Genomic DNA, 17,105 nt, shown 5'->3' on the forward strand with positions numbered 1-17,105 from the left:
GGAAGGGGTGCGTGTCTAAGGGGAAGGTCTGGGGTGAGTTTGGGCCCTCCGGGCTTCTCTCCTCCCTCAGCTGGCCTCTCCAGCACCGCACATCAGCCCCCACCCCAACATGAAACGGAGGCATCACAAAGAGAACATTCAGACGGGTGCCTTTCTTTATTCTTTGCCATTTCTTGGAGCGGAAGGCACCTCTTCTCGGTCGTATCTAGTACTTTGAGCTTCTGCTTTTGCCCTTCTCTCCGTATTTCTCATCCAGTGCTTTCTGTAAATTCATATTCATAGCATTTTTCTGGTGCCACCGGCCTGCAGAGAGCAGGGAAGGAGCCAGCTCAGATCATCCGGAGGATCTCTGGAGTGCCCCGGGGCCCCAGGGGTGATCCATGCCTCTTCCAGGCCCGACCCAGAGTTCTACCTGTTGCTGTGGCTTCTCTCCCAACCTTGGGGCCAACACACCCTGCCCAGGTAGGGGAGCGCCCGCCTCCCTCACCGCAGTCCTGCACATACCCAGATCATCCGTCTTCCTTCCATGCCAGTGATCTATGTCCCTCACTGATTTCTCAATCACCTCTGGGGTGTAGGAGGCCTTCATAAGGCTCGTCGTCTCCTCGGAGGCCCCTGTGGAACCCCATAAAGAAATCCCCAGAAGCCTCAAGTCAACGGAGGTCAGACACTCAGGGTTTCATACCTGGATGTCAGTTTCCCCAATGGATGGTGGACTGTGGAAGGTAGGGGTGTGAGGAGGCGGGCCTGGGTTCAAACACCAGCTCTGCCATTCATGGAGCGTGACTTCAGGCCAGTGTTTAACCTCTCAGAGCTCTGGCCTCTTCCTCTATCCAAAGGAATAACATTTTCCTGCAAGATTGGGAAGATCACATTACTGGAGATTCATTGGAGCATCTGGCATGGGGCAATCAATATGTCCATTTTTCAGAAAATGTATTTCTATGCGTACAGTTAAACCACACACACACACACACAAAAGAAATAAGTTACCATGATCAAAAGTCAGCAGAAACACCAAACAGAGGACCAAATCCCCAAAGATAGCAAGGATTCAAATGATCGGTCACAGGATGGGAAATACATGAATTTAATGTTTCAAGTCACGAGAGACAAAAAGAATAAGCAAAGAATAAGAAACTACCCAGAAAGAATAGATTAGGAAAAGAAGCAAATGGGACCTCAGAAAATGAAACATATAGTAATTGAAAATTAAGTTCAGGGGCGCCTGGGTAGCTCAGTCGGTTAAGTGGCTGACATCAGCTCAAGTCATGATCTCGCGGCCCGTGAGTTCGAGCCCCACGTCAGGCTCTGTGCTGACCGCTCAGAGCCTGGAGCCTGTTTCAGATTCTGTGTCTCCCTCTCCCTCTGATCCTCCCCCATTCATGCTCTGTCTCTCTCTGTCTCAAAAATAAATAAGCGTTAAAAAAAATTTAATAAAAAAAAATTAAGTTCAGTGGATGACAAGAGGTCTGGGATTATCTTTGAAATAACGCAGGGCAGGCTGATGGGTGGGTGGGAGAAACAATGGAACAAGATTGGCCACGTGTTAAGAATTGTCAAAGCTGGGTTATGAGTGTGACAGGTAGCCATTTCATTGTTCTCTCTTCTTCTAAGTTTGAAAATTAGCATCTGAATGTCTAAAGGCACATTCAGGGGACAGGGAAAATAGTAGATTAAATGCAGCTAAGACAAAATGGCCAGCGGGAAGATATAGACAAGGAAATTAACTAGAATGCAGCACAGAGAGGGGGAACCTTATCATAAAGCAGATGATTGCCCCTAATTTGAGGCTATAGATTTGACATACTTCCAGCTAAGATCTCAAAAGGGCTTTTGTTTTGTTTGTTTTTTGTAGAAATAGACAAGCTGCTTCTAAAATCTCTGTGGAGGAATCAAGGACCTAGACTAGCCAAGGCTTTAATGCTGGTAGTCGTGATGGAGAGGGGGGCTGATACCTGCCCAACCAGATACCGGACTACCTCTCATCGTTGGTCATTAAAAGCATAACATTGGACAGTGGGCAGGACGGAGGGCCTGGAAACTGACCCCTGCACATGTGGAAGCTTGGTGGACACCAGTGGAACCACTGTGGGTCACTGGGGGGGGAAAGGCGGGACTATTCAGTAAAAGGTATTGGGAGAGTTGGTAATCCACATAAAGGAAGAATTAAACAGGAATCCCTACTTCTCACTGACAACAGAAATCAACTCCAGGGGGATTAGGGACCCAAGTGTGAAAAGCAAAACTAAATATTTTAGAAGACTCTGTAAGAGATTTTCTTTAAGACTCACACGGGGTAGGATGTCTTCAACCCAGTCTTTCTGGAACTCTATCTCTCAGGAAATAGTAATTCCATCCTCCCAGCTTTTCAGATCAAAAACCTTGGAATCCACCTTCATTCCTCTCTCCTACACCCCAAATCCATTTATTGACATATTCCGCGTGCTCTAGCTTGCACAGATACCCAGGCACCTACTACATCAGGCCACCTTCAGCCTGGCCTCCCTGGGCCGCCATATTGCACAATGGTGCCTCCCAAGTTGTGCAGGGTCCCAGCCCTACTCCCTCGACCAAGCCACCATCATCTGCCCCACCTGGATCTTTATAGTCAATTCCTCACCAGTCTCCCTGTTTCTGCCCCAGCAACCCTGCCACAGTTCTCAACAGCAACTAGAATGGTCCTTCAACCCAAGTCAAAAACATGCCATTCTCCTGCTTGAGACCTTCCCAACCCCTCAAGAGGAAAGACTTTCTGGCGGCCTTCCCCACCCAGCTCTTTGCCTTTCTGACGTCCTCTCTCTCTCTCTCTCTCTGTCTCTTGAGTTTATTTATTTTGAGAGAGAAAGCATGAGTGGTGGAGGGACAGAGAGAGAGAATCCCAAGCAGGCTCCTCACGGTCGGCACAGAGCTCGATGCGGGGCTCGAACCCACGAACCGTGAGATCATGACCTGAGCTGAAATCAAGAGCCGGGCGCTTCACTGAACGAGCCAGCCGGGCGCCCCCTCCTCTCCCTCGCTCTTGTTCAACCACAACCTGGAACAGCTGGCGTAAGGCAGACAGAGTGAGTGGAAACGAAAGGGACACACGGGCAAAGCTCACCGGGAGTTGGTGCTGAAGGTGAAGCCCAACTGGACGGCCCTAGCCAATTTCCGGAGTATAGATAAATAAAATAGTAAAATAGCACTGCGATGCCAATCAGTTAAGGGAAATTTAACAAGGGACTCTTGTGAGCTGGTGCAAGCTGGTGGGAGCGGCTCTAGCACAAGCCCTGCCAAGGCTGTGTCTCTCAGGCTGGTGATGGGCGCCCGGAGGCTTTTGATACTATTCTTTTCCCTTTGTGTGGACATTACCCCACAAGGGTGTGTGTGCCGATGGGTGATTATTGTTACAGTGACGAATGGAAGGCAGGGACCCTGAGATCTGGAGCAGAGGACAAGCTGAGCTGTATTCTCTCTCCCTCCCCCAGCACCACCCCTCCTCCAGGCTCAAAGAAAAAGCCAGGAAGGCTTCCAGTGGCTGTCTGGTTCCTTGGGTGACGGGGATCGGAGCCAAGTGAGGAGGTCTGCCAGGCCCTGGGGACGCTGGAGAGGGCCTGGCGTGACAGAGGGAGGAAAGAAGAGGGCCAGACAGAGGTCATATGTGGCAGCGAGGCCGAACTCGAACGTGGGGGCAGAGAGAAGCCCCCTGCACGATGGCCGCGGAGCGGACCCTCGTCTGAGCAATCCATTAGCCCTTGGGAACAGGGTCCCGGTGGGGAGGGGACCTGAAAGACTGGGGCTTTGGAGGCAGAAGAAAACCGTGGGTGTGAGCTCTGATCTACCTCCTGTTACTGAGAGGTCTTGGGCAAACTTTCCGATGCACCTGTGAAATGAGCTAATAGTTCTTGCCCCCAAACAGACATGACTGTGGCTGTCCCTTAGCAGCCCTGTAAGATGTCCGGATCTCCAACCGGCCCTGTCCCCCTGGTGCTGCCACCACCCGCGCTGGAAGGAAAACTAATGGCCTGCCAGCTACTCACTTGGAGCCCCAGGCCAAGCGGCTTCACGCGGCACTTCAGAATCCTGTCACTGACCCACTGAGGGCCACAGCATCATTATTATCCCCACGGTGCCAAAGAGGTGACCGAGGCCGAGAGAGGTGAAGGATCTTGGCTGAGGCCACACCCAGGGAGTGGCAGAGCTGAGCTTTGAACCTAGGAAGCCCGATATTGTCGGCACTGTGACCAGATTAGGACACAGGAGGCGTCAGAGGGAGTGAGGGACTGTTTGCCAACTGGGATGGGTCGTCTGCATGGGGAGGACAGATGTGCCTGGAGCCTGGACATTCCCAGCACGCGGCACGGGGCCTGGCCTGGAGAGGGCCCTTGGTGGCTGTGAAATGAATGTCCCTGGGAATGAGTCCTAGGTCTCAGAGCCCATAGGCGTCCGGGAAGGGGTGAATAGCCCAAAGGTGAATACCCCTGCCACTATGCCTGGCATCCTCCACCCTTGCCCTTTGGCCTGACCTTGAAACAAGTTGGACCGCATGTTGTAGCCCAGATCATAGTAGTCTGAGAAGATGGCGTTGATTCCCATGGGACTCTGGGTCCTGCTGGGCCACGAGCTGGCCCTCTTCTGGCCCTCAGAGCCTTCACCGATGGCCCTTTGAACCTGCGCGGCGAGTGAGGAAAAGACCAGGGAAGCAGGGTCAGCCCCCTAGCTCCCCTCCAACTCCTCCTCCCTCTCACCCTGCCCTCGCCACCTCCTACCCCACCCCTACCCTGCAGCCTTCAACCAGGCCCGGGGCCAGGGACTGGGAGACCTGAAGGCCCTCCACCACTCACACGTCCCCGCGTGCCACACGGGCATCGGAGACGGTAATGATCACAGAGCCTCTTCCCTGCTTTGAGCACCTAGTGTATACATCGTCAGGAGAGGTCTTCATAAGGTAATGTTCTTCCTGCCTTTTTATACATGAGGAACTCGAGCCTCGGGGCAGGACTCGCCCTGCTGTCACAGTTGGCGAACCACAGAGCCCCCAGAACCGAGGCATCACCCAGGTCAGCTCTGGGTGGCCCCTTAGATTTCATCAGGGCCAGCCCCCTCCTGTAGTGTGGAACCGAGGCTCAGACTGGCTAAGGAACCAGGAGACCGGGGTGGGAGTCCCAGTTCTGCCATAACCCAGCTGCTGACATCGGGCAAGTCTCTGCCCCTCTCCGGGCCTCAGTTTCCCTACTTGTAAAAAATGGGGGTGGGGGCCAAACTGGATGGTCATCGAAGTAGCTTCCAGCTCTGATATTTGCTGGCTCAGTGACATCTGTGTTGTGTCAAAGCTAGACAGAAAAGCCAGGTCCCTATTCAGGCCCAGGACAATGATGACCAAAGGGCGAAGTGACGCCTTTCCGAGGCCGAGAGGGGCAGTGACAGGTAGTGATCATAGAGCCAACCTCAGGTGGGGGCAAGGTCCTCAAGACGCTTGGGATTGTGACTTCCCAGACTAGCAGGTGGGTGTGGGTACCACACCTTGTGATGACAAAGCAGAGGGGGGCCCGGCCCACAGCCTTTGTGATCCTTGTAACTCTGCTTGCTGATTGTGACCCCAAGTGGCTCACGGCACCTCCCTGAACTTCTCTTGTACCATCTGTTCAAAAAAGAAGCCATAACTCGCACCATATGAGGGTCGAGATGATGGCTTTGAAAAATATCTCTCAAGGGACACCCGGGTGGCTCAGTCGGTGAGGCGTCCGACTTCGGCTCAGGTCATGATCTCACGGTCCATGAATTCGAGCCCGGCCTTGGGCTCTGTGCTGATGGCTCAGAGCCTGGAGCCTGCTTTGGATTCTGTGTCTCCCTCTCTCTCTGACCCTCCCCCCTTCATGCTCCGTCTCTCTCTCTCTCTGTCTCAAAAATAAACGTTAAAAAAAGAAAAGAAAATATCTCTCAAAACGCCAGACCAGGAGAGCTCTTAGCGTTTGACCAGAAAGAGCAGTTTTATGTCAACTTTTCAGTTGATCAGTAGGGACTCCACTGAATGACGTGTCAGGTGGGGAACAGTGCCGGCATCGACTAACGATGTCTGCCGTGTGCAGGATAGGAACGATGTGGTATGCGTGTCACGTGTTTGCCAGCCCGATGTCGTCCAGCTGCCTCCCTTTACAGATGTAGGGACCGGAGCCCCGAGAGGGGAAGTAACTTGTCCAAAGTCACCCAGGAAGTAACCTTGTCCAAAGTCACCCAGCATTCAGGGGCAGAGCCAGGGCTCAAGCCCAAATCTTCTGAGTCCCAGCCAGTGCTCTCCATCCACTCAACGCGGTCTCCTTCAGGAGACTGGTCCCAGTTAAAAGCATCTAATCCGAACACCAGACTTAATGCTGAAAAGTCTGTAAGGGCCAGAACAGGCAAGTGCACAGCCAGCACTTGTTAATGATATTATTGTAGAGACTCTGTACTTGAGGGCAGGCTCCTCGGGGGTCCCCCTAAGTCTCCATGCTGAACCCACCTGCCGCCCTCAGCCTCTTGTGCCCGCTCTGATACCTGCTCCTCAGAGACCAGCTCGTCCACCATGTTGCTCCCAAACTTGTGACGGATGTTGTCAGGAATGACGCTGCTCTTCTGGTCCTGGGCTCCCGCGTTGGGACCTTCCTTCAGTCCCTGGCACAGCGGAGCCCCCTCTCGGATAGAAGCCCTGCTCTCCCTCGAGGAGGGTCTGTAATCTGCCTTCCTCGGAGACCCACACTGTGGGTCCCACCCCGAAGACAGAGAGTCCCTACTGATGGCCGTTGGGGGTGGAGGCCGGACCTCCTCCAAGTGGATCTGCCTTAGGGGGCTGCCTCCCCGGTACAGGCTCTGCTGTGGGGAGACTGGGGCCTGGTACTTGAACTTGGAGGTGCCCACAGGGCTGCAGGCAGTTCTCCAGGGGTCCGTGTCCTGCTGGCCTCCCTCGCTGTTCAGATGGGCCCTGGTCAAAGTGGTGGTACCTGAACAGGGGGAGAGAGGGAGGGGAGGGAGGGAAGGAGACAGATAAATGCAGAGTGGGGGACAGGGAGGAAGACAGTGATGGGGCAACAATGCTCCCTCTCCTCTCCTTTCCGAGCCTCCCAGACACTGTGTCTGCCTCTGCATCTCTCTCTGCATCTTCAATAAACTCTGGTCTCACTTCCTCTCGGCTTGGGTTTCATTTCCATCCTGTGCAGAGCCAAGGGCCCTCTTGGCTGGCCCGGCGGGACCTCTCCGGGTCCTCGGACCTAGCCAGCCCGTGTCAAAGGGACGGTCAAAGGGACGGGGACAGAGAGCGGTCACAGCAACCAGCAGAAGCACAGGTGAGAAATCAGGAGAGACCAAGGAAGACAGTGGCTCCATTGGCCAGGCCTCCCACGGGACAGGATCAACCCACACTGGTTTTGACAACAGGAGCTGCAGCCCTGAGGCCTGGCCGCGTGTGACCTTGACCTCTCCGCGCTTTGGTGAACCTAGCTCTGTTTGATCAGTTCTCTTCCCGGCTTTGAACCCCACAGCGATCCAGTGAAGAAAGCCAGCAGCTTGTCAGAGGGCTTCCTTGGCTTGGCCCAGTCATGGAGCTGGAGGGGCCAGGTCCTTGCTCCCCATTCAGAGCGGCCCCCCCCAACCCCCACTTCCTTCTGCTGTTTTCACTCTGCAGGTGGCATCACCCCAGCCATTTCAGGCTCTCCCACCAGCAGCCGCGCATTCTGGCCCGGACTTCTAGTCCCAGCCCGCCGGCCCGCATTCTCTTCACCCACCCCTGGCTCCCACCAAACGGCGGCCCCTGCCCCACCCCCACCTTGTGATACCCCACCGCCCAGACCCCGCCCCTCCTCGGGCTGGTTCCGCCACCTGGAAGGCCTGCCCTTCCTTCTCCCGGAGTCAAAACCCTACCCTTCGGTTCCTTCAAATGCTGTCTCACCAAGAATCCTCCCTGACACCCACCCCAGGCTGGCCTGGCCGCAGGCTGCACACACGTCTCACCACCCTGGGCTTTTCCCTTTCTCCACACAGCCTCAGCCTCACCCCTGCTCCCCAGTCTTCAATCCCAGGTTAAGGCTGCAAATGCGTGCGGGGAGCTTCCCTCCAAAGCATTCTAGACGGCTCCTCCAGCCCTCCTAAGGATACATAGTTTTGCTTCGCTTTTGTTTACAAAGGAGACCATATTCTCCCTGTTGCTTTGTAACTTGCTGGTAAAAAACGCACCACTCTGGCACAAAAACAGACACATAGACCAATGGAATAGAATAGAAACCCCAGAACTAGACCCACAAACGTATGGCCAACTCATCTTTGACAAAGCAGGAAAGAACATCCAATGGAAAAAAGACAGCCTCTTTAACAAATGGTGCTGGGAGAACTGGACAGCAACATGCAGAAGGTTGAAACTAGACCACTTTCTCACACCATTCACAAAAATAAACTCAAAATGGATAAAGGACCTAAATGTGAGACAGGAAACCATCAAAACCTTAGAGGAGAAAGCAGGAAAAGACCTCTCTGACCTCAGCCGTAGCAATCTCTTACTCGACACATCCCCAAAGGCAAGGGAATTAAAAGCAAAAGTGAATTACTGGGACCTTATGAAGATAAAAAGCTTCTGCACAGCAAAGGAAACAACCAACAAAACTAAAAGGCAACCAACGGAATGGGAAAAGATATTCGCAAATGACATATCGGACAAAGGGCTAGTATCCAAAATCTATAAAGAGCTCACCAAACTCCACACCCGAAAAACAAATAACCCAGTGAAGAAATGGGCAGAAAACATGAATAGACACTTCTCTAAAGAAGACATCCGGATGGCCAACAGGCACATGAAAAGATGTTCAGCGTCGCTCCTCATCAGGGAAATACAAATCAAAACCACACTCAGGTATCACCTCACGCCAGTCAGAGTGGCCAAAATGAACAAATCAGGAGACTATAGATGCTGGAGAGGATGTGGAGAAACGGGAACCCTCTTGCACTGTTGGTGGGAATGCAAATTGGTGCAGCCGCTCTGGAAAGCAGTGTGGAGGTTCCTCAGAAAATTAAAAATAGACCTACCCTATGACCCAGCAATAGCACTGCTAGGAATTGACCCAAGGGCTACAGGAGTACTGATGCATAGGGCCACTTGTACCCCAATGTTCATAGCAGCACTCTCAACAATAGCCAAATTATGGAAAGAGCCTAAATGTCCATCAACTGATGAATGGATAAAGAAATTGTGGTTTATATACACAATGGAATATTACGTGGCAATGAGAAAAAATGAAATATGGCCTTTTGTAGCAACGTGGATGGAACTGAAGAGTGTGATGCTAAGTGAAATAAGCCATACAGAGAAAGACAGATACCATATGGTTTCACTCTTATGTGGATCCTGAGAAACTTAACAGGAATCCATGGGGGAGGGAAAGGAAAAAAAAAAAAAAAAAAAAAGAGGTTAGAGTGGGAGAGAGCCAAAGCATAAGAGACTGTTAAAAACTGAGAACAAACTGAGGGTTGATGGGGGGTGGGAGGGAGGGGAGGGTGGGTGATGGGTATTGAGGAGGGCACCTTTTGGGATGAGCACTGGGTGTTGTATGGAAACCAATTGGTCAATAAATTTCATATATATAAATAAATAAATAAATAAATATTGACCTTATATTCAGCCACTGGCAAAAAAATAAAAAAATAAATAAAATAAAATAAAATAAAAACGCACCACTGTGCCTCGGGGATTGACTTACGGTGGCAGACACAGACCTAACTGGGCAGGACTTCGCAGCTGCCCCACGGGTGGGCATTCAGAATGTTCCAGGCTTCTTTTCCAGAGAAGGCCGCTGGACAGCAGCGGGTTTTGACCCCTGGTCACTGGGGGGTTTCATTTCACTCTCGCGGGGCGCCGTCACCAAGGGGTGGTGGTGCTCTGTGTAAGCCCCTCTTGCCCCCACCATGAGGAGCTGTAGACCCTTCTCTGGGGCCACAGCGCCTTTAGAGAAAGCTTGCCTTCCTTCCTGCCCCCCACCGGTGAAATCAGATGCCCTTCCATTCTTGCTCTTTTGTCATCCACACAAAAGGCAGAGGGAGAACCTATTCCTGAGGCCGGACCAGATGGCCTTCCCTCCATCCTGTCCCGCTTCCTCCCCAGCCAACAAATGGGCGCGTCTCTGGGGACCGGCTGAGGATGGGGACCGGCACCCTTCTCAACAGAGCGGAGGCAGAGTATGGGGTGCGCTCAGCGCCCACCTCATCAACCACGGCCCCTCCTCCTGCCCGTGGGGGGGCCTGGGGCTGAGCACAGGATGCTGAGCTCAGGACTCAAGGGGCAGGGCTCCCCGTTTCTCCCAGGATGAGCCCCTGACTGCCTCATCTATCCGCAAGTTACAGCGGAACTGCCCGCCCACCCTCTGCCAGCCCTTTGGGGTGACGAGAGCTTGACTCGCCGGACCCTGGTTCAGAGAGCCGGTATTCACTAACCATCCACCGAGGGAGCACGGACCGCGTCAGGTGCTGGGTCAGGCGCTGGGGACACAGCAGTGAACTAAAGGGCCAACCCTTGTCCTCTTGGAGTTACATATTTGTGGAATGAATGAATGAATGAACGAATGAATGAATGAACAAACGAACGAAGGAACAAATGAATGAATGAATGAATGAATGAATGTTGCTGGCATTTCAGGAACCTCACTGCAACTCTACCAGCCTTCCATCCCTTCAGCTATAAAATGGGCAGAGTAAGGGTCAAATGGTCAGCGGTTTCCCAAGCTTGGCCCTCGATCAGAATCGCGCCCCCGCTTGTTACACATCTGCGGATTCCAGGGCCCTCCCGGCGCCTGCATCAGAACCTCGCTGGGAGAGGCTGGAATCCGAGCCAGACTGAACAAGGCCGGGGTCCTTGGATTTTTGGAGACAGCTTCCAGCAGGCGGGGCCTCCCCGATCTCACTGGAAGGCCACTCAGCATGGGGCGCCTCTCAGAGCTGACCCGACCCAGTCACGCCTGCATTGAAAGCCCTCCTCTTGTCCTGAGGGCGGAGCCCCCAGTGCAGGGGTCAGGCCCCCACTCTGCCTCTCCAGCCATATCGACTTCTCTAGGTTCCACCAAAGCACCAGCCCTCTGACCTCTAGACTTTTGCCCACACTGTTCGCCATGCCTGGATACTCCCTTCTCGCCTCCTTGGGCCACACCACTCCCTGGACGGGGCTCGCTCAGGACCTCCATGTACTTTCCGGACACCCGACCAGGCCCCTGCTGGGTTGTCCCTCAGCCCTGCCCTCGGGCTCACGCTCCCCACCCCCCCTCCCCCCAGCCCTGCAGACAGGACACGGCAGAGGGGTGGATGGGAGGGGCCAGTGATATTCCTCCCCCTGCCTTCAATTTCTGTCTTCAAACAGAATGCAGAGGGAGTCAGGGCCCCACAGGGGGTCTGGAGACCCAAGCAAGACCGAGGGGGAGAAGGGGCTGTTCCCTGCTGCCCCCGGGGTGCCCGAGCGGAACTCATCCCAGGCCAGCCTGTCCTACCTGCTCGGCGGCTCAGGTCCATGGACTCTTGTTCTGGGACAAGTAATTCCAAGCTTCGTCCTGTTGACCAAGAAACACATGTGGTCGTCTCAGATGACACACAGTCTCTGCAGAGGTGGGTGAGCTGGAGCTGAACACGAAGGCCCGCGGCCGTCTGTCCGGCCCCCACCCAGGGACCCCTCCATGCTGTTTCCAATGCTCTCTGGTACTCAGCGAGCCCCCCATCCCTGCTGGCCTGCCTCCTGGACCCCTGCCCACTCTGCCCTCTCTGGAAAGCCCGGTCACTTCCAATGCCGGGGCCCCAAAGACGTTTCTCAAAGAGCCTGGAGGCCCCGAGCCTCGCTCTTGCCTTTTGCTGCCCTTTCCTTCACTTCTCGCCGATCTGCAGCACCCTGTGCTCCCCTGGGAGCCCCCAGCGGGCCCCTGGTTGCAGGGTGCCTTGCCCCAGGCCCCCCCATCCTGGTGACCATCTGCCTCCCTCTAACGCGTCCATTTTAACAGCCGGTCGCTCAAGCCTGAGCGAAGGGAACCGGCTTGGCCAACACAGGAGAGCTGAGAGCAGGTGTTAGATTAATGCCTTCTGTCTTTTATTTTTTTAATGTTTATTTATTTTGACAGAGAGAGAGAGAGAGAGAGAGACAGAGCATGAGTGGGGGAGGGACAGAGACAGAGGGAGACACAGAATCCGAAGCAGGCCCCAGGCTCCAAGCCATCCGCACAGAGCCCGAGGCGGGGCTCGAACTCACGGACTGTGAGATCGTGACCTGAGCCAAAGTCGGACCCTCAACAGACTGGGCCACCCAGGGGCCCCTAGTGCTTTCTGTCTCATTCACACTCTCTCTCTATGGCTCTTCTCAGCTTCCTTGCTCTGCCGCAAACAGCTGCTATGTTTTGAGCTGCCCCGGGGAGAGGCCAACAGCTCGTGAGGAACGGAGACCCTTGGTCCTATGGTCCTCAAAGAACCACCTGACCCTTCACCCGAATGAGCATGGCCGTGAATCCTTCCCTGGTTGAGCCTTCATATGAGAACACAGCCCAGCGGACACGTCCATTATAGCTCGTGGGAGACCCTGAGCCAGAGGCCCCAGCCCGGCCACACTCAGGATCCAGACCCCCAGAAGCTGTGAGAGAATAAATTTGTACTTTTGTCAAGCACATAGTCTTAAGTGACTACGCCTTGTGGTCATTTGTCACGCAGCAATAGATAGCCAGCATGGATTCCGGTACCGAGAATGGGCCGCTGCTGTAACAAATAACCTAAAACTGTGGGAGTGGCTTCGGAACCAAGCGGTGGTTGGGGCGTGGGTAGAGTTTGAGGAACGGGATGGAAAAAGGCCTCAATTGCCTGAAACGGATAATGAGTAGAAACCTGGGCTTGGAGGATGTACGAAAGGATGTGAGGAACGTGTTCTTCGAACCTGGAGGAAGACGTGTCCCCGTTAGGTAGCGAAGGAAACTTAGGGACACTGTCCTTGACAGTTAGGTGGGAGGCGGGACATGTGACTGACGCACCAGGAGAGGTAGCAAGGGAGATTTCCAAGCAAAGGCACGGAAGGTGCCTCCCGGTTTCTTCCTGTTGCTTCCAGTGAAGTATCACAGGGGGAAGAAACACTGAAGGAACCACCGTTAAACACAAAAGAGGCAGAACTTGATGGTTTTGCAAAACCTCATCCTCTTCAGGTGCCAAAATTCAGAAGACACCTGGGTGGCTCAGCCGGTGAAGCGTCCGACTTCGGCTCAGGTCACGACCTCGCGGTCCGTGGGTTCGAGCCCACGCGTCGGGCTCTGTGCGGACAGCTCGGAGCCCGGAGCCTGCTTCGGATTCTGGGTCTCCCTCTCTGTCTGCCCCTCCCCTACTCGCACTCTGTCTCTCTCTGTCTCAAAAATAAACAAACATTAAAAAGAAAATTTTTTGGGGGGCGCCTGGGTGGCGCAGTCGGTTAAGCGTCCGACTTCAGCCAGGTCGCGATCTCGCGGTCCGTGAGTTCGAGCCCCGCGTCAGGCTCTGGGCTGATGGCTCGGAGCCTGGAGCCTGTTTCCGATTCTGTGTCTCCCTCTCTCTCTGCCCCTCCCCCGTTCATGCTCTGTCTCTCTCTGTCCCAAAAATAAATAAAACGTTGGAAAAAAAAAATTAAAAAAAAAAAAAAAAAAGAAAAATTTTTTAAAAGAAGGCATGTATATTATTGGGGCCTGGAGGGGCCACTGAGGTAGGCAGTCCACATGGCTCCGGGGGACCCTGTCCCTGGGTATTCACACTCTTGTATAATCCCTCCCCTGGCACGTGGGCTGGGCCTGTTGACCCGCTTCTAACCAAAAGAATAGTGGATGGGATGCCACTCGGAGAGTGAACGTAGAAGATTGGGACTCCATCTTGTCCACACTCTGTCAGGCTCTTGGCTCGCTCACTCTGACAGAAGCAGCGGCCATGTTGTGAGCTAACCTCAGGAGAGGCCCCCCTGGCAGGGATCTGAGGGAGGCCTGTTCAAGAATCCGTGAGCAACTGAGCCCTACCATATGAGTAGCTCTGGAAAGGGGTCCTCCTCTAGTTGAACTTTGATTATATACCGTGAATGACCTTGAGAGATGGCCGCCATGGGAGTGCATCTGCATTTCCGACCCAAAGGAGTTGTGAAATAAAAAAAAAATGTTCTTGGGGCACCTGGGTGGTTCAGTCCGTTAAGCATCTGATCTCACAGCTCGTGATGATCAGGTCATGATCTCACAGCTCGTGAGTTCGAGCCCCGCGTCGGGCTCTGTGCTGACGGCTCAGAGCCTGGAGCCTGCTTCGGATTCTGTGTCTCCCTCTCTCTCTGCCCCTCCCCTGCTCGTGCTCTGTCCCTCTCTGTCTCTCAACAATAAATAAATGTTAAAAAAAAAAGTTTTGTAAAAAAAAATGTTCTTAAGCCACTAAGTTTTGGGGTGATTTGTTACACAGCAAGGGATAACTAATACAGCTCATCTATTACGCACTCTTACATTTAGTAGATTAATCTGTCTTCATAAGGAAGCAGGTGTTCAGAGAAAGTATTAACTCACCCTCTTTCACAGATGGAGACACTGAGGCTCAGAAAAGAAATAGGACCTCAGCCAAGTGGGACGGAACCCAAGCCCGACCTCTTCTGCCTCCTTCCAGTGAGCCGTCTGCTCCCGTCCCCACCCCCACATCCCAGTCCTCCCCCGCCCATGTGCCCACAGCAGTGTCCTGTCTGCCCCAGGGACACCCCCAGTCCATAGCAGCCTGGACCGGCTGGAATAGAAGTGTGGACTCCCTGCCAGTTTCTGATCTGGAAAGAAAGGTCCCAAGAGACGTCAGTCAAGGAGGACGGGGAAGGAGGTCTGGTTGGGCCCGGGGAACTCTTCCCTCACGAGCGGCCCTGAATAGAGAGAGGGACGGCGAAATCCTGGGTCCCGGGAGACCCCCGGCCCACCTCACAGGCCCCTGCCTCACCTCTCCGCTCTCTCTCATGTCAGCTGAAGTCCAGGAGCACAGATCCACACAGCAGACCCGCTCCTGAAGACCACTGGCTGGGTGCCAGGGCGCCCCCCTCCCCCACTGTTCACTGGAGTCGCCATGGTGACCGCTATACATAGGGCTCTGTTACCTCAGAGGGCCTGCACCCCCCACCCCCCCTGCATCCCCACAGGGGAACAGAGGCCGGGGGGAAGCCAGTACTGAAGGGGAAGGAGGGGTCTTCAAGCATTGCTCTGTCTCCACTCAAAATGTTTCCCGAGCCCCGCACATGTGACACACGGAGGGCTCGGATGCCATCAGGTGGAAAGAAAGTTCTCAGAGCCACAGTGGATTAAGTAGAGAGATCAGTGTGGTCTGGAGAAAGGTGTCAGGGCTCTCGGAGGGGCCATCTGAGCTGGCCTCTGAGGGATGTATAGGAGTTTGACAGTTTAGAAGGGACTTGAATACTAAAGGCGTGAATGTGGGGCGCCTGGCTGGCTCCGTCGGTTGAGCGTCCGACTTCAGCTCAGATCATGATCTCCGTGAGTTCAAGCCCCGCGTCGGGCTCTGTGTGGACAGCTCCGAGCCTGGAGCCTGCCTCGGATTCTGTGTCTCCCTCTCTCTCTCTCTCTCGGCCCCTCCCCCGCCCATGCTCTGTCTCTCTCTGTCTCTCTCTCAAAAATAAATAATACAGGGGCGCCTGGGTTGCGCAGTCGGTTAAGCGGCCGACTTCAGCCAGGTCACGATCTCGCGGTCCGTGAGTTCGAGCCCCGTGTCGGGCTCTGGGCTGATGGCTCAGAGCCTGGAGCCTGTTTCCGATTCTGTGTCTCCCTCTCTCTCTGCCCCTCCCCCGTTCGTGCTCTGTCTCTCTCTGTCCCAAAAATAAATAAACGTTGAAAAAAAAATTAAAAAAAAAAACATATTAAAAAGAGAAAAAAAGAAGAGCGTGACGTTGGTCAAGTTCTTTGGCTGAACTTTCCTCACGTGTGAAACAGAGACAGCTCACCGCCAAGGGCAAGGTGAGGATTGAGCGAAGTCACTTTCGGGAAATGCTGGCGCATTGCCCGCCACAGAGAGACGTCGCCCGTAGCCTGGTGCTAACCTCATAAGCCACTCATCAGCAAGGCCTTCCAAGTACACCAGACTCGCACGCCCTTAGCCACCTCCACATCTCTCCCTGCCCCAGTCCAGACCTCTTGCCTCCTCCCTCGCCTCCTGGGTTTGCTCTCCTGCCTGTATTAATTTTCTTTTCTTTTCTTTTTTTAATGTTATTTTTGAGAGAGAGAGACAGAGAGCACAGGCAGGGGAGGGGCTGAGAGAGAGAGAGACGCACACAGAATCCGAAGCAGGCTCCAGGCTCTGAGCCTGACCCGGGGCTCGAACTCACGAACGGTGAGATCATGACCTGAGCCGAAGTCGGTGGCTCCACCGACTGAGGCTGCCTAACAGTATTACCACAAACTTAGCCGCTTCGCACACATTTATTATGGCAGCTGCTGTGGGTCAGGGCACCTGCCATGGCTTAGCTGGATTCTCTGGTCACTCAAGGCTCCAATAAAGGACCCAAAGCTAGCATGACAAGGATGACAGCATGGAGGGGGGAGGGGTCAGTCCCAGCCCTCTTCCACGCAGACTCCGTAGGCATCCGGCCTGACCCAGCGTGACACCCCAGTGTCCTCAGCGTGTACTGAGCACCCACCTGCCTCAACGTCAGGCTAGGGCCTGGGGTAGGTCACTGACAGACTCGGTCCCCTGGCCCTCCATGACCCTGTCTTTGCCCAGGAAGGCTGCACAGTGGCGGCAGGGAACCTCCAGGAGGTGAGGCCTAGGCTCATGAGGCTGTGAGGAGAAAACAGACCTCCTGTGGCTTGGTCGGTTAAGTGTCGGACTCTTGATCTCAGCTCAGGTCCTGATCTCAGGGTTGTGAGTTCAAGCCCCACGCTGGGCTCTGCACTGGGTATGAAGCCTACTTTGAAAGAAAGAAAGAAAAAAAGAAAGAAAGAAAGAAAGAGAGGGAAGGAAGAGAGAAAGGAAGAAAGGAAGAAGGGAAGGAAGGAAGGAAGGAAGGAAGGAAGGAAGGAAGGAGGAAACAGCCACCCTGAGGCACTACCAAGACAGTAAGACAGCTGACAATATGACAGCCCTCCTCACAGCCCGAGTCTGGACATTTAGATAAGGAC

The 17,105-nt window shown here is 54.1% G+C and overlaps 1 protein-coding gene across 1 annotated transcript; it reads right to left on the reverse strand.

The window, feature by feature from the left end:
• Nucleotides 1-133: 133 nt before the first annotated feature.
• Nucleotides 134-15,035, reverse strand: TEX33 (testis expressed 33). The gene is made up of 6 exons (XM_043562479.1): nucleotides 14,923-15,035; nucleotides 11,475-11,534; nucleotides 6,517-6,959; nucleotides 4,509-4,653; nucleotides 505-615; nucleotides 134-303 (listed from the first exon to the last, which is right to left on the reverse strand). Exons 2-6 carry the CDS (start codon nucleotides 11,494-11,496, stop codon nucleotides 206-208), a joined length of 819 nt encoding a protein of 272 aa, XP_043418414.1. The 5' UTR covers nucleotides 11,497-11,534; nucleotides 14,923-15,035; the 3' UTR covers nucleotides 134-205.
• Between the last annotated feature and the right edge of the window lie 2,070 nt (nucleotides 15,036-17,105).

Source organism: Prionailurus bengalensis, chromosome B4 (assembly GCF_016509475.1).
Source record: "Prionailurus bengalensis isolate Pbe53 chromosome B4, Fcat_Pben_1.1_paternal_pri, whole genome shotgun sequence".
Lineage (NCBI taxonomy): Eukaryota > Metazoa > Chordata > Mammalia > Carnivora > Felidae > Prionailurus > Prionailurus bengalensis.

Excerpts from the sequence above, each read along its gene's own strand:
- TEX33 (XM_043562479.1), bottom strand. The coding sequence starts at position 11,496 with ATGGACCTGAGCCGCCGAGCAG. Across the intron at positions 616-4,508 it reads GCGGTCCAACTTGTTTCAAG|GGGCCTCCGAGGAGACGACG; the intron begins GTCAGGCCAAAG and ends GGGGTTCCACAG. Across the intron at positions 304-504 it reads AAGGAAGACGGATGATCTGG|GCCGGTGGCACCAGAAAAAT; the intron begins GTATGTGCAGGA and ends TGCTCTCTGCAG.